Source organism: Entelurus aequoreus, linkage group LG16, assembly GCF_033978785.1.
Source record: "Entelurus aequoreus isolate RoL-2023_Sb linkage group LG16, RoL_Eaeq_v1.1, whole genome shotgun sequence".
Taxonomy (NCBI): Eukaryota; Metazoa; Chordata; class Actinopteri; order Syngnathiformes; family Syngnathidae; genus Entelurus; species Entelurus aequoreus.
This window is the reverse complement of record NC_084746.1, coordinates 49,579,446-49,604,445: the sequence shown is the minus strand read 5'-3', so window position 1 is coordinate 49,604,445 and position 25,000 is coordinate 49,579,446. Positions and strand designations below refer to the sequence as shown.

The 25,000-nt window shown below is 39.7% G+C and overlaps 1 protein-coding gene across 2 annotated transcripts in view; it reads left to right on the top strand.

Annotated features, from left to right (window-relative positions):
- LOC133631131 (telomerase protein component 1-like) overlaps positions 1-25,000 on the top strand; it is a 60,814-nt gene that overhangs the window by 30,602 nt on the left and 5,212 nt on the right. For both annotated transcript variants that reach the window (XM_062023213.1, XM_062023212.1), the window contains exons 30-51: positions 1,309-1,442; positions 1,512-1,600; positions 3,841-3,955; positions 4,070-4,277; positions 7,428-7,545; positions 7,643-7,767; positions 7,836-7,935; positions 8,001-8,156; positions 9,670-9,882; positions 9,965-10,021; positions 11,217-11,355; positions 11,587-11,817; positions 11,889-12,046; positions 15,856-15,963; positions 16,188-16,292; positions 18,377-18,506; positions 20,365-20,450; positions 20,585-20,711; positions 22,391-22,521; positions 22,592-22,713; positions 24,137-24,280; positions 24,357-24,456. In XM_062023213.1, coding sequence (XP_061879197.1) covers positions 1,309-1,442; positions 1,512-1,600; positions 3,841-3,955; positions 4,070-4,277; positions 7,428-7,545; positions 7,643-7,767; positions 7,836-7,935; positions 8,001-8,156; positions 9,670-9,882; positions 9,965-10,021; positions 11,217-11,355; positions 11,587-11,817; positions 11,889-12,046; positions 15,856-15,963; positions 16,188-16,292; positions 18,377-18,506; positions 20,365-20,450; positions 20,585-20,711; positions 22,391-22,521; positions 22,592-22,713; positions 24,137-24,280; positions 24,357-24,456 — 2,896 coding nt within the window. The remainder of the gene's footprint in view (positions 1-1,308; positions 1,443-1,511; positions 1,601-3,840; positions 3,956-4,069; positions 4,278-7,427; positions 7,546-7,642; positions 7,768-7,835; positions 7,936-8,000; positions 8,157-9,669; positions 9,883-9,964; positions 10,022-11,216; positions 11,356-11,586; positions 11,818-11,888; positions 12,047-15,855; positions 15,964-16,187; positions 16,293-18,376; positions 18,507-20,364; positions 20,451-20,584; positions 20,712-22,390; positions 22,522-22,591; positions 22,714-24,136; positions 24,281-24,356; positions 24,457-25,000) is intronic.

The following is a 25,000-nucleotide window of genomic DNA, read 5'->3' as shown; positions in this document are numbered from 1 at the left end:
ACACTCAGAGCTGAATTACGACATTACTATGTGCCGTAAACGCAATTTTAGGTGACGTCATTTCTGTGTCCATAGAAATGACCAATCACGGAAGGGAATCCGTTGTCTAAGAATAAAGAAATATCTTGGAAATATTTAAGTGGACAATGGGAGTGTATATTTTGACAATAAACTACAAAATAATACAAAACAAACTAGTCCCCGCCGGCACTCACGCTACCGCTCCCTCTCTTCTCTCGCCCACACACTCACTGACGTCACTCACCTCACGGCCACACACATACGCTACTGTCATAACATTTTCTTTCCAATTCATTAATTAGGCAACTAATTTGAAACTGGTGTGGGTGGCTCTATATATACTAGCCCACTGCAGACACATGCAGAAATCAACAAGGAATCGAAAAGTATTGAATCTGTGACCAAAATAATATCCGCTCTGTCTAAACGATACCTTTTGATCAGCTGCTCGTCATCAAAAAAAAAAAAAACATTGTTTCATTCCCTGAACGTTCGCGCACGTCTCTCTCGCCTCAGTGCCATCCCCTGCTGGCAACTCCTAACCACTTAAGACACCTCTGAAGGTCTCTTAAATATCGTGGAGAGTAGGAGTGATTCTTAGACTTAAGAACGTTGATAAAAAGCTTTTATTCTTAAGTTTGAGAGTAGGACTAAATTTCGCAAATTCTCAGGACTTAAGTGTAAAATGGCACTCTAAGAAGCTTGATAAGTACGGCCCCAAGTCTTTAAAATATTTTCTTGGATTTTCAAATTCTTTTTGAGTTTTGTCTCTCTTAGAATTAAAAATGTCAGGCAAAGCGAGACCAGCTTGCTAGTAAATAAATAACATTTAAAAAATAGAGGCAGCTCACTGGTAAGTGCTGCTATTTGAGCTATTTTTAGAACAGGCCGGCGGGCTACTCATCTGGTCCTTACGGGCTACCTGGTGCCCGCGGGCACCGCGTTGGTGACCCCTGATCTAAACCCTGTCCACTGTCGCGCCTGTGCATTGAAACATTGATCCTAAAAAGAAATCGTAATGTAGACCTTTATTTTATTATTGTACCAGGCAATACTGTTCCACTGCAGTCCCACGCAGCAGTAATACACCTCATTACTACAATCGGACACAAACAGGAAGTTTTTTTTTGCTGGGCTTAGCACAACCTGACCCTAGTGAAAGTAGACTTTCTTCTTCTTTGTCCTTAAATTATCAACCAATAAATATAATGTTTCATCTCCTGCTTCTGTGTTTGGCGGTGGTACCAAGCAAAGCTGGAGAGAAAAAATTAACTGCATCTTTCGCAGCCTGATGAGTCCGTCTAACTGCCGCAACACTGACGACCTGCTGTCTTCGTCCAACCTGCTCGTGAAGCAAGCCTTCAAAGACTTCCTCCTGCCAACAGAAGACGACACAAGAAGAGCTCATCTCATGTTGGCAGGTAACTCTTGTGTTTGCCGTTAAAGTTGTCATTGTTGCCGAGATTTACTCTTTATTGGTCGTCCTGCAGGTCACCTTTGGGTGCTGGCCGACACTCAGGGCACTGACACCTTTCTTCACTGTGAGGTTGACGCGATTCAGCACTTGTCTGCTAGTCTGGTTGGTTATCTTCCGAACAAACACACACAGTTGAAGTGAATTCTGAATACTGCAAATGGTGTAGTTATTGCCAGATGTTAATTGAAAAGGTCACATACTCATAATATATCTTTAAAAAAAAAACATTTGTAGTGATTTGGAGTGCATGAGAAAGTGGAGAGAAACGCCTTGTTCTTTTTGACCATATAGTCATTTTTTAAGGGCCTTTTTTACTAAAGGGTTGCATGTACTAAAACACGTGCAAACGTGATAGCACTTGTAAAGCTGATCTATTAAACGTGTGCAAAGTAGATTGTGTCTGTTAAGTGAGCAGAGTAAGGAGTGCAATTTTTTTTAGCGTGCCTGCCTTCATTAATAATAATAATAATAGATTTTATTTGTAAAAAGCACTTTACATTGAGTGAACAACCTCGAAGTGCTACAGTGTATTAAAATAAAAAGATAATAAAAAAATTAAAACTAGAACAGCCAAATAGCTAAAACTAGTATGCATATACCGGTATCTAAAAAAAGGCTTTTTTAAAAAGAAGGGTTTTTAAGCCTTTTTTAAAAGCATCCACAGTCTGAGGTACCCTCAGGTGGTCAGGGAGAGCGTTCCACAGACTTGAAGATGCTAATATATTAAACCGCACGCGCAATGTGATTTATCAACACTCATCACCGTTTCAGGAGCTCTATTTTGCGTTTTATTTAGTTGTGAAAATGACATGCTCCCTGACACAGACGCACACGACTGTGAGAAAAGAGGTGCTCGTGCTACAAAGACAGACGATGGACAAAGAATCCTCCGTCCTACATGTGTTTCAACGTATTTGGACTGACTGAAATAAAAATGATTAGACACATCGTCTTTTATAATTTTATAGTTGCTGGGGGACTTAAGGGACTGATTTAAAAATGAATTTGGTTGACACCTTTTGGTATTTGTTGGCAGTTTTTTAATCTTGTTTTTTTATTTAGGAAATATGTTACTATAATATCTCCTACATGAAAAGATGTCTTTCATTATGCATTTTCTTGCATTTGAGTCACTCCAGACGCACTAATGCGCTGGTGATGCGATCCACAGCCTTGCACACAGAATTAAGTCTTAGTGTGCATATGTTGAGATTGCTATTCAGAGAAAGTGTTACAGAGTATAGATGTGTGTTGCTCGTTCAGCACCTCACACACAGGTAGGCGCATAATAACATGAATGTGCAGAAAATTAACAAGTGTTTCTGTGATAAAAGAACCGTATGCATGCAAAATCCTAATTTAAATAAGGCGGTCTGCACCACTTTTCAATTGCACACAGAGTGTTAGTAGATCACATGCAACAAGTCAACTCATAGTACATGCTATTTTATTGTTTGTAATTAAGGTTTGGAGCAAATTGCTGAGTACAGTAAGCAGTTCATGGCATGTCACTCCATCAGCAGAATAGCTAGCCATAGCAACATTTTAAAGCACATGTAGATCCATGAGATCGAAGGTAACGGGCATTCAATGTTGGTTTTCAGCCTTGCTGCTTACGTGCAGTGATTTCTCCAGATTCTCTGAACTTTTTGATGATATTAAGGACCGTAGATGGTGAAATCCCTAAATTCCTTGCAAGAGCCCGTTGAGAAATGTTGTTCCTAAAAAATTTGCTCACGCATTTTTTCACAAAGTGGGGACCCTTGCCCTATCCTTGTTTGTGAATGACTGAGCATTTCATGGAAGCTGCTTTTATACCCAATCATGGCACCCACCTGTTCCCAATTAGCCTGTTTACCTGTGGGATGCTCCAAATAAGTGTTTGATGAGCATTCCTTAACTTTCTCAGTCTTTTTTGCCACTTGTGCCAGCTTTTTTGAAACATGTTGCAGGCATCAAATTCCAAATTGATGCAAAAAATAACGTTTTCCAGTTCGAACGTTAAGTATCTTGTCTTTGCAGTCTATTCAGTTGAACATAGGTTGAAAAGGATTTGCAAATCATTGTATTCCGTTTTTATTTATGATTTACACAACATGCCAACTTCACTGGTTTTTGGGTTTTGTATTTGATTGACGTTGTACACAACTACGACCACAATTATACACACAATTTTACAGTAATACATTAAAAGTGAACAAGGCAGACTATTTTGATACAGCTCTCATATTCTGTGTACCAAACATTTTAAAAGTGTTTAAACCTAAACATCCACTCACTTCATGCTGGATTCATGTTTTTGGTCAAGCTGTATATTGATGTTTGAATGTATTCCTGCTTAGATACAAAGTGGCAAGCAGGAAGCACTCCGATCCCTCCTCTCCAACTATTATTTCCTATACGCTAATGTACGCCACAACCTGCTGCACCACCTACTGGACATTTACAACATGCTTGGTAAGTCATCAATGATCAACGCAAGTTTTTATGAATTGAATAAGTGCCCACATGCCATCAGCGTCACGTTCTTGATTGACAGTCTCTTTGCTGACTTCTGTTATCTGCCCCTAGGTGACTTGCCGGACGCTTTGAAGGACTGTCAAGATTTCCTGCAGCGCCACGCGACCGTGCTCTCCTCCTGGCCGGCGCTCTTCATCCAGCAGGCCCTCAACGAGCCCTCAAATGCCCCCGCCCATGCCTGGGCCCGAGCCCTCATGGGCAGTGGGACCGTGCGAGCAGTGGAGTGGCTCAACAACCACCATTCATTTAAGGAGAGCAGGTATGCAGTTAGTTATCTAAGGGGTGACATGCTCATGGCCTGACCAGAGCTGTATATACAGAGAGTATGGCCAAATCTGTTTCAAAGTTGAAACCAAACATGGCGCCCTGTAGTCACGTTAGGGGCTTTTTATCAGTCAGAGAGAGTATGGCCAGACAATCTCCTAAATTATTGATCCAAAACTCCTGACGTGACTAAAGGGCGCAATGTTTGGTCCAGGGTATCCACGGAGTCGTAAAAAGTCTTAAAGAGGAACTGCACTTTTTTGGAATTTTGCCTATCGTTCACAATCATTATGAAAGACATGACGACGGATGGATTTGTTTTTAATGCATTTTAAATATTAAATACATTTGATCAAAAGTCCGCTTACAATGGAGTCTATGGGAGCCTTTTAATTTTGCCTATAGAGTCCCTAAAAAAAAAACATCCATATATACATGATGTAAGTATATATGTAACATAGTAACAGGCACATTCATAATAACATTTAGTATTCTCGTATTTTGATAATTTTAAGCATTTTAAAAACGCACCACGGTTCCTTTTTTTTTTTTCTTCATCACTGATTTCTGCTCACTGCAGACTTTTTGAGAGATAAAAAAACATAAAACATCACTTTCTTTGCAAGTTAGGCTGTGAACTGCTGTGATGTTCATATATTCACATTTAGGCGAAGAATAACTCCTAATCCTCGGGAAGAAACGGGGTGGGAGGGCGGGTTGGAACAAGCGCTTTTAGTGTCGTCCTCGTCAATTCCAGGTCCTAAATTGGCTGTCAAAGTGTCCCAAATTGTCAGATTACCTACCCAGATGTCTCATGTCCAGGTGAGATTTATTATAATCCCCCTAAAATATCATAAAAGGTCTCAAGTACAATTTCGAAAATTTCTTAAAAGTCTATTTCCATTACTTTCATTTAAAACATGCATAAACTTTAGGCTTGTTTTTAAATGTTTCGATTTTTGAGGACAATATAATGTTAACTACAAAACTAAAGAGGGCTACCTGTGCTGCCCGGTCATAATTAATCGTGCACCACATAGTGTGCTGTGCGTGCGCAGCGGTGTGTTTTTACAGTTTAGCATAGCAACAGAGAAAACTTAACGAAAGCCCACAGTAAAGCCAAATTACTTGCATAAGATGGGTAAGTGCAAATTCAACAATTTGTGGCTCTTGAACGATCAATTTAATGCATGTTTGAAGCCGATGGATGGAAACGTATTAAGTTTTTAGGACCCGGATCTGGAGCCATCGAGGAGGGAAGCGTATGAAAACATTGCAGTGAAAGTGAATGAAATGGAATGATAATGTAAAAGTAAAAAAATCCAGGATAAGGCTGTCAAAAGCTGCTGAAACGTCACAAGCACTTGCACAACTCTACAAGGATCAACTTAACCCCCCCAAAGGAGTGTTATGTGGGTAAAATGGCACTAATTGCTGAAGGAGATCATGTTTGCTAGTGAAATCATACTATTACATACAGTAAGCACATGCTAATTTCTTTGTGGTAGTAGTCAAACTTTAAAAAAACAAAGCATAATTTTCTTATTGTTTCTATCATTTATTCCTATAATTTCAGGTCAGCTGTTCATGCCTAATCTTTTCTCCAAGTTTATACAGCAACTGACATTAAAAGCTATAAAGGTTGTCTCTTTAGTGTTTGCACTCTGTTTATGGTTGGGTGAGGAAAGCAAGGAAGATTTGTGAATGTCATCTTGTCATGCACAAATAAAATCTAGTCCTTGTTTATTAGCAATATGTTGTTTTTTTTAAAAACTCATAAAAAAACGGGTAAATATACATTAAAACATACCAGATACAAAATGAGCTGAGCAAATTTGAATGTTATCCACATTATTCAACATCCAAATTCTGTTTGAAGCTGGCAAGCCATAATTGCTTTTTTCCTTTTTAGACAGTCACTCTGTCTGCACTCTGTTTTTAACAAATGTGTGCAGACACAGTACTAGTACGGTACTGTAGATGTTTTTCTCTGTTCTTCTTTCTTCTGGTGTATTTAGTTGATTTAACCAGTGTTGGGACTAACTCGTTACCGCGTTAGTGTAACGCCGTTATTTTCGGCGGTAACTAGTAGTCTAACGTTTTATTTTTTATATTCAGTAACTCAGTTACCGTTACTACATGATGCGTTACTGCGTTATTTTACATTATTTTTTATGTAGTATCTGCTAGAAACAGAAGATCTGAGTGTGTTTTATTGGAGAGTTGCAGTGTCGTCCTGCTGAATTTTTTTGTGTCACAACGGGGACAAAAGAAGAGGCGCGCTCTGTGTGTGTCTGGGTGCGGGTGTTAGTGTAACGCTAACCGGGTGTGGGAAGGGGGAGGGGAGGGTGGTGTGTCTGTGTTTACTAACAAAACATCATGGCGGAGCAAAAGTCGAGTTTCTTAACATGGAGATATTCTCACTACTTTTCTTTTGTCGAGCACAAACAAAAGAACATTTTAGTTAAATGTAAGTTGTGTCTTTGATCAAAGATCCTATCTACTGCCCAAAACAGCAATTCAAATCTGCTGAAACAGCTACAAAAGCAACATGCTTCGACAAAGCTAGTAAAGAGAGACACAGACTCCGAAACCACTTCACATGCAAATGCATGTCAAGTTGATCAACAGATTGTATTATTCTCCAGTGCAATAACGGTACTGAAATGAAGGCTAAAAGGGCATTAATGGGAGCTTTAAAAAGAAAAAAAGAAGTAACTAGTTACTTTTCACAATAATGCATTACTTTTTGGTTAAGTAACTGAGTTAGTAACTGAGTTACTTTTGAAATAAAGTAACTAGTAACTAACTAGTTACTGGTTTTCAGTAACTAATCCAGCACTGGATTTAACCCTTTTGTTTTCCAATGTGAAAGAACAATGAATTAATTCATATACTTACAATTCATTCATGTCCTCTGATTTTGTTTTATGTCATTGTACTTTTTTGTCCAAATGGATATGAAATGGTCTAAAATTATATTCATTATGGTCTTAAAGTCTTAAAATTGACTTGTCTTAAATTGGATTTGTTGAAACCTGCAGATACTCTGTTGGTCCCAACTTTGAAACCAAGTTGTCCATACTCTCTCTATACACGGCTCTGAGCCTGACGTGTACAACCAATATTGTTTGGTATCTCGCAGTCAGCTGATGTCCACCTTCACGTCGAAGCCCACCTGCTTGGCGATGAGCTCCGATGGGGAGATGGTGGTTGGTACTGGACAGGGAACTCTGCATTTCATCAACACAAACACGGGACAGGTACAAACACGCCAAAACTGAATATGTTCTCTACTTTCCCAATAATCTTTCTTATCTGTAATGTAGCTCTTATTTATGGGTACTTCCTGTATCACAGGAAGTGAAGTCATTAGTTAGCAGCTGCGACGGAATCTCCACCTGCGTCCTCCTGAAGGACCGGCGTCTTGCTACAACCTCGTTCGATGGCCAAATCGAGATCTGGGACTCTGAGAGTGGATTCCGGTGAGCGTCGACCTTACCTCTCAAACCAACGTCGTCTTTCTTAATGACACCCCTTCTTCCCTTTGCAGGACGGCACTTATAAAGGGCCACACTAATGTGATCACAGCCAGTGACATAACCTCTGATAAAAAGCACCTCGCCACGGCATCCCTGGACTTGACGCTGAAGGTGAGTTGCTTAATAACACTGCTAGTCAAGTATCTCCATTAACAAAGTGATTAACTACTTTTTAGGTGTGGTCTTCAACAAAGGGCCACGAGGTGGCAGCTCTTCCCAGCAGCAGCCCTTTAAACTGTGTGACCTTTGACCCAGAGGACCGCTTGCTTGCTGCCGGCCGGTGGGACGGGAAAGTCGTCGTATGGAACTGGCTTCAGGATGCAACCCAAACGGTACGATACTAACGGATTAACAGCGAATTATGCCCTTTTAAGAGCACTATGACAACCACCAAGGCTTGGGTTGGATTTAAAGATGTGTGACTCGTTTTGCAAAAATAAGACATGAAATGAAACGAGAACAGCTGTTCCAGTTCAGGGTGGACGTTGACACCCAGGCGGCGTGGCTCAGTTGGTAGAGTGGCCGGGCCAACAACTTGAGGGTTCCAGGTTCGATTCCAGCTCCTTCCATCCTCGTCACTGCTGTTGTGTCCTTGGGCAAGACACTTTACCCTCCTTGTTCCTAGTGCCACCCATGGTGGTTTATATATAATAGCTTAAAGATTTAGATAATGGGTTTGTTTCACTTTGTAATGCGCTTTGCGTCTGTAGAGAAAAAGCGCTGTATTTATATAAATATAGTTCGTGGTGGACAGAACTGTACCATTTTTATTGTAGGGTGGGGACAAAATCTTGTGATTCATAATAATTTCCTGTATAAACATCTTTATCCGGATCCTCACCAAAATGTGACCAGGGGCCGTACTTATCAAGCTTCTTAGAGTGCCATTTTACACTTAAGTCCTGAGAATTTGCGAAATTTAGTCCTACTCTCAAACTTAAGAATAAAAGCTTTTTATCAACGTTCTTAAGTCTAAGAATCACTCCTACTCTCCACGATATTTAAGAGACCTTCAGAGGTGTCTTAAGTGGTTAGGAGTTGCCAGCAGGGGATGGCACTGAGGCGAGAGAGAGGTGCGCGAACGTTCAGGGAACGGAACAATGTGGGTTTTTTTTGATGACGAGCAGCTGATCAAACGGTATCGTTTAGGCAGAGCGGATATTATTTTTGTCACAGATTTAATACTTTTCGATTCCTTGTTGATTTCTGCATGTGTCTGCAGTGGGCTAGTATATATAGAGCCACCCACACCAGTTTCAAATTAGTTGCTTAATTAATGAATTGGAAAGAAAATGCTATGACAGTAGCGTATGTGTGTGGCCGTGAGGTGAGTGACGTCAGTGAGTGTGTGGGCGACAGAAGAGAGGGAGCGGTAGCGTGAGTGCCGGCGGGGACTAGTTTGTTTTGTATTATTTTGTAGTTTATTGTCAAAATATACACTCCCATTGTCCACTTAAATATTTCCAAGATATTTCTTTATTCTTAGACAACGGATTCCCTTCCGTGATTGGTCATTTCTATGGACACAGAAATGACGTCACCTAAAATTCCGTTTACGGCACATAGTAATGTCGTAATTCAGCTCTGAGTGTGACACTTAAGATTCAGTCCTACACTTCGCTGAAAGTGTGAGTAAGACGCTTGATAACTAACTTTTAAGTGCAGCTTTCAGCGAAGAATTTATTTACTCTTAAGTCAACTCTTAGCAGACTTCTTAGGAGTAATTCTAAGAAGCTTGATAAGTACGGCCCCAGGTATGCACATTGGTTTTTCTGTAATCCTGCTTACGAGCTAATACACCAGCCATCCATCTGCAGGCTTGTTTATTACTTTCTATTCCAACAGTTGCTGAGTGGCCACCGACACTCTGTGCGCAGCCTCTCCTTTACGCCGTCCTATGGCATGCTGTGCTCCGGTTCAGTGTCTGGAGAGGTGCGCGTGTGGTCAGTGGACCCCTTCTGCTGTGTGGGACGCTTCCAGGCTCATGCCGGCACCGTGGACGCCCTCACCTTTCTGGATGAGGGCCGTTTTCTGCTGACCGCCGGCTCTGATTACAAGGTGGGCGAGTAACACAGGCGTAACTTTAGTCAACTTGCAAATACATAGAAAGGATTGATGTTCTTGTTGTCATGTTAAACAGCTGCAGCTGTGGTCTGGTGGACTTGGACGCTCAGTGGCTGTTTTAAAAAAGGATCAAGTAAGTTTATTTTGACACACTTCATGTGAACGTGTTTGACTAAAATTAAAATCGCTCTGTTACGCCCACGGCCCATTGCCGCATTTTCGCGTTGGCTCTTGGAGACAAAAAGTTTGTTGTAATTGTGTACTTGTGTCGTTTTTCCAACATGTGACGTCAGCGGATATCTCCATGTATGGCAGTGGTTCACCCAAAGAGCTTTGCGCTAGTCTGCCTTTGTAGTCCAACGTTCTAGTCAAAGGGTTCCTTCTTTTTCTCTATCATCTTCACAACAAGTTTACTATCATTTACCCGGCGTGACACTCTCTCCAGGTCCTGATTTAAGTGATTTTCTAGCTCATTTAAGGTAGAGGCAGTACTATATAGAGTTGTGTCATCTGCATACGTAACCATATTGGTGTTTGTTGTAACACAAGGAAGATCATTAGTAAAAATAATAAAAAGTAAAGGACCTAAGCAACTTCCTTGAGGCACTTATCGACATGATACCCCCCATCACACGTCCCCAGCTAGATAAGCCTTCCCCATAAATATGCACACCACTTTGTAAAAAAAACAGGCTTTGCTACACATCTTTAAAAAAAAAAAATATATATATATATATATATATATATATATATATATGACAGCTACAGACATAGCTGTCTGAATATGCTAACGTAGCATGATGCTGTTAAAATGTGAGTGTAATGTTAGCATGTAGTTCACATAGCTATGCTAGTGTTGCCATTGTTTGTCCTCCTTGCCCAGTGCTTAATTGTTGCATGTGGTATATGTCATATTTTACACTGTGCAAGTGCAGAGTTATTGTGTATATGTAAAACAAACAAAAAAAGTACACGTTAGCGCTTCTTAAAGACACAAACACCACTCATTAACATTAAAGCTACAGACATACAAAACAGTGCACTTTTAGTAGGGCTTACTAAAAGCACTTTTAAACTGTTTGCATTTCAGTATAAAGGCTAACACACCATTACAGTATTCCAATACACCTCTGACACTTATTTAAGTGAAATATACTGTAATTATGTACCTTCTTAAAAACACACCAGAGTTTATGGCTTACATAAAAAATTTACAAAACATGTGAGTATAAAACACAACATGTGAGTATGTACCATGTACAAATTGTCAGTTACAGCTAAGTTCACATAAATGTAACCTGTGGCGTAATTTCTTTGTATTACTCCAGTGTGAGCAGGAGCCTCCTTACAAGAAAGTCAAGTGCGGCACCTCCTCGGTGCCCGGCGCTCTGTGCGCGGCAGTCAAAGGGGACTACGTCGCAGTGGGCTACCATAATGGAGGATTGAAACTCTTCTGCATCAGCTCAGGTGGGTTGACGCGCCGGCGCACACCAACAGCTAAAGGAATAGAATAGCATAAAAGAATATTGTGATAGTAAGAGATATTGTTGTGGTTTTACAGCTGGGAGTTGTGGTGCCCCCTGTTGGGTTGGCAAGTGCTTGACAGACTGCGAATGTGTATTTGTGGACACCGCTATTCTGTATTGGTGTGGAGAGAGAAGAATAAAAATGTACATGAATCTTCTTGTTAACTTCCAGGTGAGAGGATCTGGGCCATCGATCTTGTGCACTTGTCCGTCCCGTGTCTGCTGTGGTTGAACCCCGAGCTGCTGCTGTCCACTGGCTATGACAAGCGTTTGCGATTGTGGAAAAAAACATTTGGAAAGGATGGGGAGCTGACCGGCATGGAGATGACAGGAATGTTTGCCGCGCAATTGGGCATCGTCCAGGCTGTAGCGCAAAGCTCCACTTACCTGGCGACCGCTTCGGGTAAGACGACACCAAACAGAACATGCCTGTGTCCACACAGAGATGACTGAATTTGACTCTGTGTTGAGCAGATGACTGCACAGTTTTCCTGTGGCTGCTGAGCGAGCTAACAGACAACCCCGAGTCTGATATAAACCCGGCTGCCATACTCAAGGGCCACAGCAAGGGTGTCACCTGTTTGGCCTTCAGCCCTGATGGTGGACGGCTGCTCTCTGGTGGAAAAGACAAAGTAAGAACATTTCCGGTTCAATAGTTGGGGAAAACATAAAATATTGCAAAGACAAATGTAGAAGTAAAAGTACAAGTCTTAAAAAATGTAGTGAGATAGAAGTGGAAAAAGGAAGTGATTTAAAATGTGTTAACAGTAGTTAATATGGGGGTCTCCTGAACCGCAAAACAGGAAACAAATCTCAAAACAGGTCTTCGTTAGTCAAGCTACACTTTAAAGGCCTACTGAAATGATTTTTTTTTTATTTAAACGGGAATAGCAGATCCATTCTATGTGTCATACTTGATCATTTCGCGATATTGCCATATTTTTGCTGAAAGGATTTAGTAGAGAAAATCGACGATAAAGTTTGCAACTTTTGCTCGCTGATAAAAAAAAAGCCTTGCCTGTACCGGAAGTAGCGTGACGTTACAGGAGCTAGTATTCCTCACAATTCCCCGTTGTTTACAATGGAGCGAGAGAGATTCGGACCGAGAAAGTGATGATTACCCCATTAATTTAAGCGAGGATGAAAGATTCGTAGATGAGGAACGCTACAGTGAAGGACTTGAGAGGCAGTGATGGACGTATCTTTTTTCGCTCTGACCGTAACTTAGGTACAAGCTGGCTCATTGGATTCCACACTCTCCTTTTTCTATTGTATATCACAGATTTGTATTTTAAACCACCTGGGATACTATATCCTCTTGAAAATGAGAGTCGAGAACGCAAAATGGACATTCAGTGCCTTTTATCTCCACGACAATACATCGGCGAAATGCTTTAGCTACGAGCTAACGTGATAGCATCGTGCTTTAACTGCATATAGAAACAAAAAAAAATAAGCCCCTGAAATGATGGATAGAAAATCAACAATACTATTAAACCGTGGACATGTAAATACACGGTTAATGCTTTCCAGGCTGGCGAAGGTTAACAATGCTGTGCTAACGACGCCATTGAAGCTAATTTAGCAACTTAGCAACCGAACCGCACAGAGCTATGCTAAAAACATTAGCTCTCCACCTACGCCAGCCAGCCCTCATCTGCTCATCAACACCCGTGCTCACCTGCGTTCCAGCGATCGGCAGAAGGACGAAGGACTTCACCCGATGCGTTTGGCGGCCCGGAGACATAGGAAGTCAAGGTGAGGTCGCCGGCTAGCGCGTCTGCTCTCCAACAAAGTCCTCCTGGTTGTGTTGCTGTAGTCCGCTGCTAATACACCGATCCCACCTACAACTGTCTTCTTTGCAGCCTTCATTGTTCATTAAACAAATTGCAAAAGATGTCCAGAATACTGTGGAATTATGAAATGAAAACAGAGCGTTTTGTATAGGATTCTACGGGGTACCATAACTTCCGTTACTCTGACTTCGTCACGCGCATACGTCATCATACCGCGACGTTTCAGCCGGATATTTCCCGGGAAATTTTAAATGTCACTTTATAAGTTAACCCGGCCGTATTGGCATGTGTTGCAATGTTAAGATTTCATCATTGATATATAAACTATCAGACTGCGTGGTCGGTAGTAGTGGCTTTCAGTAGGCCTTTAATTACAATATCAAAGTAAAATACATCACTCTTTATGCAGAATGTACAGCCTAATGGTATTCAAGCATACACTTCTCTTTCCAAGTGCAATTTTTTTACTTCTGTGTTCTTGTTTTACCGTGTCTTACAGTATTTAATTTTTTTTCACAGAAATAAACATATACAATATATTTATATATTTAGTTATTATCTTTTAGAATTCTGCTAGTACGATTGTTCAAAGTTTGTTGTACAACCTGCAACGACAAAGAAATCTAATCCATGGTAATAAGATTTCAAATGTAGCGAAGTAAGATACTTTAAAGACAACAAAGAAATATGAAACTGCAAGTTCGGGTGGTCCTCATTGTATGCAGTTCTGTGTCACAACGTTTTGTAGTTACATATACGCACTCTCATAAATAATTGAAGGGGCCCTATAATGAAAAACAAATCTTACCTGTTGGTGTACTTGGGATCTGCGTAAATCCCGAAATTGTTTAATCTAACCATGGAGGCATTGCAGAAATATTTATAAAACAGTCTTGCCTTCCTTCTTAATTCCGCCAGACTAGCTCTTTGGAATTTGCTCCCTGTATGACTTTTTTTGCCGTGTGTGATGTTAGCGGACTATCTATGTATGGTACCTTGCGCGTCCGTTATTGTAGTCTGCGCTGTAGTCAATAAACTTATTTTTTCTCTTATATCCTCTTGTTGTGGGACAGACTGTCTCGTTAGTGCAAATGTATTGTTCGCTGTTGCCATTTCTACTACAAAATAGCATTTAGTTCGAAAATCTACAACAAAGTGGGAAGGGAGAAGACAGTCGAAGTAAAGCTACGTAAATAAGACCCGTCCACAAAACGGCTCATTCTGAAGAGACGGTCAGAAAGCAGCTTGAAAACTGTCCGTAAAACATAATCTATGAACAATTTTGACCAAAGAACCACCATTACATCATCACCATTCAATCAAAGTTTATTTATACAGCCCTTAATCACAAGAGTCTCAAAGGGCTGCACAAACCACAATGACATCCTCGGCTCAGATCCCACATCAGGGTAAGAAAAAAATTTAAAAGTTTGCGTAAATCAACAAATGGAAATGGATGCCGAGTGGATACAGTTAATAATGTGAGAGTCCAGTCCACATGTTAAGTAAACTACAAGGAAATGTTTTAACTGTAGAAAAAAATGTGACCCCCATTCAGACCGCCATAACCACAACACCAGGGGGTGCTCCACTAACCACGTTAAACCCAGATTCCGAACTAACAAAGGTCTTAACTCATTGTCTTTCTATGCCACATCAATGTGGAATGCGCTCCCAACAGGTATAAAAGAAAGGGCATCTCTATCCTCCTTCAAAACCGCAATAAAAGTTCACCTCCAGGCAGCTACAACCCTAAACTAACACCCTCCCCGGATTGCTAATAATCAAATGTAAACAATCAAATGCAGATACTTTTTCTTTTTCTTATGCCTTCTGATCTCTCTCTCTCTCTCTCTCTCTCTCTCTCTCTATGTCCACTACTTGATGTCCATATCCCCCCCACCACCCTCCACACCCCTGATTGTAAATAATGTAAATAATTCAATGTGATTATCTTGTGTGATGACTGTATTATGATGATAGTATATATGATAGTATCATGAATCAATTTAAGTGGACCCCGACTTAAACAAGTTGAAAAACTTATTCGGGTGTTACCATTTAGTGGTCAATTGTACGGAATATGTACTTCACTGTGCAACCTACTAATAAAAGTCTCAATCAATCAATCAAACCGTACAAAAAAAACGGAACTAGCTAGGTAGGTACTATCTAGAAAGTGAAATGAAATTAGATAAGGTAAAATGTTGAGGAAGTGTAGAAATCAACATTGCTTGGTTCAATGTCGCGAGCATCTTGAAGGATAAAGATGGTATCTTTAAGGATCTGCTCCTATGAAATAGCTAACTAAGCAGTGCAGTGGTGTCATTTTTTCCACATGACTTCAGGAATAAAAGTAACTAATTATATTTCATCTTTCTATTACTGTATTTTATATGTAATTCATGTGTTTTGTGTACAGTGTGAATGACTTTGGTGTTCATTTAGCTATGAATCGATTCACACTAAAAGTCAACATACATCACACTCTAAAATTTGGAGCTCGTAACCTGAGGACCACCTGTACAGTTTTTACAAAACTAAAAATATACAAGCATGAATTTGTGTCAGTCGTTTATGTATTTCAAATATGTCCAAATGTTGATGTAAAAAAATGACAAGCTGAAATCAAATGTGGTATCCAGGGTCTGGTCGTGTCGGACATGACCTCGGATCCTCCTGTTGTTTCCAAAGTGCTCCCCGCCTTCCATCGAGACTGGATCACTGGCTGTGCTTGGACTCCAGACTGTGTGGTGGGCATCTAAACTTATTTTCATGTAATTTTCCTCCATTGGCTTAGGAGACAGGGATCCAAAGTGTGAGCTTTGACATATTCTACACATATGCTGCCACAAATAAATAAATGAAAGTATAGGAGCTACTGGTTTACTCTTGTTTGTTCCACCAACAACACATGCAATGTCATGTTACTGACTAAATTCTCATCAAGTCCAAACAATCTGCTTTGTGTTTCCAGATAAGCGCTTCCGCTGATTGCAGACTTTGTTTATGGGATGTTGAAACCGGTCGTAGTCTTCAAGAAATCACTTGGAAGAGTCCGTTTACTTCTGTCTGCTGTCAGGTAAGACGCTGTTTCACATGAACCAACATTGCCGTTAGGGCTGCAACGATTCATCGATTAATTTTATTAGATAAAAACTATTGATATGTATTTTTGCGTTTCGATGATTCCGTTTAATGAGTAAGATATGCGTACATTGTATTGCTCCAACACACATTAAGTGTTTTCTTTATTTTGGTTCTTTATTGGGGTTTTCTTTATTTTGTTCTTTATTTATTATCTATTACCTGGTTATGTTTTTTAAATTTTTTTTTACAAAACCCAAAACCAGTGAAGTTGGCACGTTGTGTAAATCGTAAATAAAAACAGAATACAATGATTTGCTAATTCTTTTCAACTTATTTTCAATTGAACACACCTCAAAGACAAGATATTTTATGTTCGAACTGAGAAACTTAATTTTTTTTTTTTGCAATTAATCATTAACTTATAATTTAATGGCAGCAACACATTGCAAAAAAGTTGGCACAGGGGCATTTTTACCACTGTGTTACATGGCCTTTCCTTTTAACAACACTGAGGAGACCAATTTTTTAAGCTTTTAAGGTGAAATTATTTTCCATTCTTGCTTGATGTACAGCTTAAGATGTTTAAAAATCTGGGGTCTCCGTTGTTGTATTTTACGCTTTATAATGCGCCACACATTTTCAATGGGAGACAGGTCTGGACTACAGGCAGGCCAGTCTAGTACCCGCACTCTTTTATTACAAAAAAGACACGTTGTTGTAACACGTGGCTTGGCATTGTCTTCCTGAAATAAGCAGGGGCGTCCATGATAACGTTGCTTGGATGGCAACATATGTTGCTCCAAAACCTGTATGTACCATTCAGCATTAATGGTGCCTTCACAGATGTGTAAGTTACCCATGCCTTGGGCACTAATACACCCCCATACCATCACACATGCTGGCTTTTCAACTTTGCGCCTATAACTGTCTGGATGGTTCTTTTCCTCTTTGGCACAACGTCCACAGTTTCCAAAAACAATTTAAAATGTGGAATTGTCAAACCACAGAACACTTTTCCACTTTGCATCAGTCCATCTTAGATGAGCTCAGGCCCAGCAAAGCCGGCGGCGTCTCTGGGTGTTGTTGATGAATGGCTTTCGCTTTGTATAGTAGAGTTTTAACTTAACTGTAGTTACTGACAGTGGTTTTCTGAAGTGTTCCTGATACCATGTGGTTATATCCTTTACACACTGATGTCGGTTTTTGATGCAGTACCGCCTGAGGGATCGAAGGTCACAAGCATTCAATGTTGATTTTCAGCCTTGCCGCTTACGTGCAGTGATTTCTCTGAACCTTTTGATGATATTATGGAGCGTAGATGGTGAAATCCCTAAATTCCTTGCAATAGCTCGTTGAGAAATGTTGTTTTTAAACTGTTCGACAATTTGCTCACGCATTTGTTGACAAAGTGGTGACCCTCGCCCCATCCTTGTTTGTGAATGACTGAGCATTTCATGGAAGCTGCTTTTATACCCAATCATGGCACCCACCTGTTCCCAATTAGCCTGTTCACCTGTGGGATGTTCCAAATAAGTGTTTGATGAGCATTCCTCAACTTTATCAGTATTTTTTGCCACTTGTGCCAGCTTTTTTCAAACATGTTGCAGGCATCAAATTCCAAATGAGCTAATATTTGCAAAAAATAACAAAGATTACCAGTTTGAACGTTAATTATCTTGTCTTTGCAGTCTATTCAATTGAATATAAGTTGAAAAGGATTTGCAAATCATTGTATTCTGTTTTTATTTACGATTTACACAACGTGCCAACTTCACTGGTTTTGGGTTTTGTACTTTTTAACTTGTTTTTTTTATGTAGTTGATACATAGTAAAAGTGCTATTTCAATGTTATGTGAATTTATAACAAGAAGTATAAGGGGCATTAGAAAAATCCCTGTTTGTTTAAACTGTTTTTCCAAAACGTCACATTGACACTAAAAAGTGTGTTTTATTTGATTACTCGATTAATTGAACAAATGAATCGATAGATTACTCTATTACTAAAATAATAGATAGCTGTAACCCTAAGTGGCGTTCCTGCCTGCCTCTGATTGGCTATCCTCCGTCCGCTTACAGGGGCCGTATGTGGCGGCCGGCTGCGCAGACGGCAGCCTGCACGTGTGGAAGTGGGAGACAAGCGTGGAAGTCTGTCACATTCCGGCCCACAATGGACTCATTCACAGCTGCTCTGTCGTGACTAACACAGGTAAACCTCCAACTAAAGCCAATGATGACCCTTTTTATATCATAAGTAGGGGTGTTCTGATCCGATATTGATGTCGGACATCAGTCAGCAAAAAAACAAGGATTATTGCATTTCAAATCTTTGATATAAGCTCCAATACATGCAGTCTTGCAGCATGTTTACTTGTACAATGCTGGACAGACAGTTAGCATCTAAATGTCCTTCAATAAACACACAAGGTTTATCTTTTCTTGTATTTTAGTCAAGTCCTTAACAATAGATAAAAATGGTGGGCTCCTAGGCAGGGCCGGCCCGTGGCATAGGCCGTATAGGCAAATGCTAAGGGCGCTGTCCATCAGGGGGCGCCACGCCAGTGCCACAAATGTTGGAGGAAAAAAAAAAAAAAAAAAGTTGGTACTATTATTTCTAAATACATAAAATAATCCCACGTTAATTAAAATGCAAAATAAAGCCTATTTAATAGAAATATGATTTGTTACAACATTACGCCACCCCTCCCCCGGCACGGTGCGCCCCCTCCATTCCCGTATCATGACTCTTTTTGGACATCACCACATAAAAAAAAATCAACACAAGATGTCAAAACGGCCAAAACTGTCAGGTGCCCAGGGGAGAAAAGAAGAGGAGAAACGAGAAAAAGACAGAGGTAGTAGGTAGGTATACGTTAGCCTACATGAAATTATTTGTCTGTTACAGAATGTGATAGTAACCTCACCTGTCTTTTTAGCATTAAGCTAATGTTACATGATTCGGCAATTGCTAATCAATAAATAGCTAGTTCTGTTTTAACGTCGGGTTAATATTGTGGAGGGGGCTAAATTGTTATGGAAAATAATAATGTAACGTTAGGTAATTACAGTACTCCCTGGTGTACAGTAATTTGTAAGTCATTCTAGTTAATGCAATATTAAAAAGCACAAATAGAGAACTCTGTAGGATCCCCTTTTTTTGTAATATAGTTGTTAAAGTCATATTGGTTTGATATCTTGTTTTGTGCAGTGCCTTATTTATATTGTATTTTTAATTTATTTTATGCAACTTGTTGACACGTTTTATTTTGTGTTTATGTATGTAAAAAATATTGTATTTCATATATTCATTTTTTATTTTTTGTATTCATTTATTTATCCATATTTTTTTTTTTAATGTTAACTATTCTGATTGTTAATTTGCTTTCTTTAAGTAAAAAAAAAAGGTCAAAGACAAAGCTATTCGGTTTCTTGTGAATATATACACTTCACTGCCGATGTGGGGGGGCGCCACCTAAAATCTTGCCTAGGGCGCCAGATTGGTTAGGGCCGGGCCTGCTCCTAGGAAACAACAGCTAAGGACACAATGCCACTCAAGCTGGACATACGCAATAATTGTCTCTAATTGAAGAATATTGCAGTCTAGAACAGCACATTTGTCAAAATAATTAAGTATCAAATAATTATAGTTGCATATTACTTACACATACAAAGTCTCCAAAGCAGAATCGTATTAGAAAGTATCCAGTAACAAACGTGTCCGAATCATTTAACTTACTGCGTCATGAGCTTAACTTAATGACTTATTGTGGTAACTAGGTGTCAACAAAAACGTACCACTTCACTTCAACTTAAAGACTGCATAAGTCCATTCCAGACAATTGATTAATAAATAGGTTAGTGTTTTCAATTGTTCTCTGTTAACTAAGTTCACTTGATCAAACATTTCTAACATTCCACACTACAAAATAATAAAACTATGTATGATTCCTGCTAGTATCGGATTGAATCAATATCGGCATTGGACAATACTCAAGGTTACAATATCGGTAACTTATCAAAAGTGAAAAATCCCTAATCGGAACCATTTATTCTCAAACTATTTCCAGACAAAAACAAAGAAATGGATGCAGAAGACCTCACCATTCTTACTACAGCCCAGGATGGAACTGCAAATTTCTGGAAACCGTTACAGGTATGACATTTGTGTAAAGGAAATTGAACGTCCCTTCGGCAGTAAATGCTGACACGTCTACATTCTTTTAAGATGGCATTTCTTCTATTGAAAGCTTGTCTTGTCTTTGTCTTTCTCTACCTGCGGCAGAGCAGATGGAACACATCAGCACCTTCCAGGGTCACAGCGGTGCGGTTTGCAGCATCGTTCGGGAGGAGAGCACACCACAATTCCTCACCGTTTCTGAGGATCGCTCCTTGCGAAGCTGGACGTGGGAAACCGGTAAACCAATTGCTATTATACTTAACTTATGTATCGCATGCTACAGCATTGCCTTTTTACAATTTGAAAAAACATATTTGTCATCTTTATAATAAATTAATACTTAATAATTACCGGTAATCTCAAAATATTGTACTCTCTCTGCCATACTTGTAGACTGGCATATTTATTTATTTTATAATTTTTCATTAAGTAAAATGATTTTCTTATTGATATTTTATCATTATCATTCTCATTATTTTTCCCAGTTTTAGATATTGTTTTTGAAAGTGTTATACATTATGCTATATGTAAACTATAAGGGTCACCGCCACAGGGGGGCGTATCTACATTTTGTTTTTGCTTTACAGTCCTCCCTCCTGTTAATTGATTGTGGACATGACCTGGATAAATGAATTTCAGTGAAATAGGAATCATTAATCCTAAATCAAATATTTTCATAGCTAGGGCATCAAAAAACTGTTTACAACCATTTAAATAATTTTTTAAGCATAATGATAGCCCTCTAGACATGAAATAACACCCTTTTTGTCAGCTTTACACTCGTTTAATCCAATATGCTACCTGATGTTGAACCAATCAGTGATGACGATACTGAACAGCGTGATCTAATTGGTTTGGTCTCTAGTGGCAAATACTACTGTAGTATTGAAGTATTTAGTTTATTTAGCCATTTTATGCTTGAAATTGTTTAGTTTAGGATTCATTCATTTTTATTTGTTTTCATTTATTTATTTATTTCAGGCAATGACATAAAGAAGTACAAGTTGACAACACCATAATAATATAAATTAATACAGTGCATGATTGTCCAGTTTTGCCTGAAAGGGAGTGGGAAGAAGATAACTTATTTAATCCCACCCCCAGTTCTCCATTCAGTGATTATTCACATGAGTTTCACTCTTACTTTGTTCAAGGATTATAATACAGATGTTGTATCATAGTGGCATTACCACAGGTAACAATAATTATTACACTGTAACAATAATTTGTATCAACAATGTAGGAATAATGAATATACCAACAATGGTAATAGACAACATAGCAATAATGGTAAGGAAACATTGAGCACATGTTAACACTTTGAGACAGAGTATAGCAGCAGGTCAAATTAAAGACCCTCATCTCTATATTTGAACCAGACCCCATGTTTGTATGGTAGTTTAAATCAATTAATTGTTTGGCATTGCTTGTGTTGTAAGTCCAGTTTCTTCCATAGTTTTACTCCGCATACAGACACACAAAAACGTTTACGAGTGGTTTGAGCTCTCGGCAATTAAAAAATATCCAAAGCCTCTCAAGTTACGAGCCTGCACTCGTCTTATAAAAAACAACAAACGTTGTAGATTAGGCGGCAATAATTTGTTAAATGCTTTATATAAGATTATTAATGTATTATATTTAACAAGGTCATCAAATTTGTTCAATATAATACATTAATAATCTTATACAAAGGATGAAAACAATGTTTTAATCTGCTTTAGAAAAAAATATCCCCAAAAATCTGCGATGTACTGAAGCAGCAATATTTGAAACGCGAGACTGTATACGCCAAAAAAGAAGAACTTATTTGTGTTTCAGATAGATATTTTCGTCGGACAGTCACATTTTATGCCAAAATGCAATATGCCAAAATTCTAGTATGCTTTCGTTTACAAGCTCGTTTGTTCCCTGTGCAGAGCATCAGCCCAGCTTACGAGGCACGGTCACCGCTCTGTGCTTCTCCCAGTCGGACCACGTGCTGCTTGTCGGCTACGAGTCGGGCCTGCTGGAGTTGTGGCAGGACGTGCAAGTGGTCGGACACAAGCAGGTAAGAACACACCTGGCACAATGCTGTGATCGCACTCACATTACGTATTTTTCTTCCTATTAATTTTAAGGCTTCAGACTCGGGCGTGACAGCCATCTGCTCCATGCCTAATGGCTGCTTTGCTGTTGGCTACATCGGCTCATGTGTGGACGTGTGGAAGGTGCTGTGGAATCAAAAGCACAGCGCTGGCAGGTGAATGACAAAAACAAGCTAGAATTTCCCTCACTAGACTGCAGTCTGTGTTGAAAAATTATAGTGGACTCCAGGGGTACTGTTCCACTCCTGTCCTGTAGGTGGCATTAACGTGCCCATTGCAAAGCAGTCAGAGCTACTTTGCAGATCTGGGGCCGTACTTATCAAGCTTCTCAGAATTACTCCTAAGAAGTCTGCTAAGAGTTGACTTAAGAGTAAATAAATTCTTGGCTGAAAGCTGCACTTAAAAGTTAGTTATCAAGCGTCTTACTCACACTTTCAGCGAAGTGTAGGACTGAATCTTAAGTGTCACACTCAGAGCTGAACCACTAGGCCTTTATCAGTGGCCTAGTGGTTAGAGTGTCCGCCCTGAGATCGGTAGGTTGGAGTTCAAATCCCAGCCGAGTCATACCAAAGACTATAAAAATGGGACCCATAACCTCCCTGCTTGGCACTCAGCAACACGGGTTGGGGGTTAAATCACCAAAATGATTCCCGGGCGCGGCGCCGCTGCTGCCCACTGCTCCCCAAGGGGATGGGTCAAATGCAGAGGACAAATTTCACCACATCTAGTGTGTGTGTGACAATCATTGGTACTTTAATCTTAATCTTAATTACGACATTACTATGTGCCGTAAATGGAATTTTAGGTGACGTCATTTCTGACGTCCAATCACGAAAGGGAATCCGTTGTCTAAGAATAAAGAAATATCTTGGAAATATTTAAGTGGACAATGGGAGTGTATATTTTGACAATAAACAACAAAATAATACAAAACAAACTAGTCCCCGCCGGCACTCACGCTACCGCTCCCTCTCTTCTCTCGCCCACACACTCACTGACGTCACTCACCTCACGGCCACACACATACGCTACTGTCATAACATTTTCTTTCCAATTCATTAATTAGGCAACTAATTTGAAACTGGTGTGGGTGGCTCTATATATACTAGCCCACTGCAGCCACATGCAGAAATCAACATGGAATCGAAAAGTATTAAATCTGTGACAAAAATAATACCCGCTCTGTCTAAACGATACCGTTTGATCAGCTGCTCGTCATCAAACAAATCCAGAACATCGTTCTGCTCCCTGAATGTTTGCGCACGTCTCTCTCGCCTCAGTGCCATCCCCTGCTGGCAACTCCTAACCACTTAAGACACCTCTGAAGGTCTCTTAAATATCGTGGAGAGTAGGAGTGATTCTTAGACTTAAGAACGTTGATGAAAAGCTTTTATTCTTAAGTTTGAGAGTAGGACTAAATTTCGCAAATTCTCAGGACTTAAGTGTAAAATGGCACTCTAAGAAGCTTGATAAGTACGGCCCCTGTCTCTTAGCGCGATAGACAACTAATCAAATAATGCTGAATTTAGCAATGATGTAAAAAATGTAAATGCCTGACATTTTTTTGGTGTGTTTCAGTCTGGTCAAGATGTCCTCCTACACGGTGACCGAGCAAGTAGTTCGCCTAGGGTACTGCTCCGTTATCATGGCCCTGTCCAGCACCGGCTTGCTATTTGATGTCACCTGTGATGAAGATTCAAAGTGGCAAAAGACAATCCACAGGTAATCAGGGTGGTTCTGGTTTGTTTTCTTCTTCTACACAAGTATATCTCTTATGTGTGTGAGTGTGTTAATGCAGCTGGAACCAGAGAGTGGGAGTTCTGGGAATAATCCAAAATGACGAAAAAAGCATGTGGCTGGTAGGCGAGGCAGACGGAGAGATCAACATCGGCTTCATCGTGAGTAGACGTCCAAGCAATATGATACCAGCTTTAAACCCCGCATAATATTAGCACCATTTATTAATGCATTCCGACTTGAACGCAGTACAAAATGTGCATCTCATTTGTGCTTTTTGTAGCCCTAAACACGATTTTGTTTTAGGGCCCAATTTCATTCTTAACACTACTCATTAGGGATAATGGCTTTTTGCCGATATCCGATATTGTCCAATTCTTAGTTACCGATATCAACCGATATACACAGTAGTGGAATTAACACATTATTATGCCTAATTTGGACAACCAGGTATGGTGAAGATAAGGTCCTTTTTTAAAAAAAATTATAAAATAAGATAAATAAATTAAAAACATTTTCTTGAATAAAAAAGAAAGTAAAACAATATAAAAACAGTTACATAGAAACTAGTAATTAATGAAAATGAGTAAAATTAACTGTTAAAGGTTAGTACTATTAGTGGAGCAGCAGCACGCACAATCATGTGTGCTTACGGACTGTATCCCTTGCAGACTGTATTGATATATATTGATATATAATGTCGGA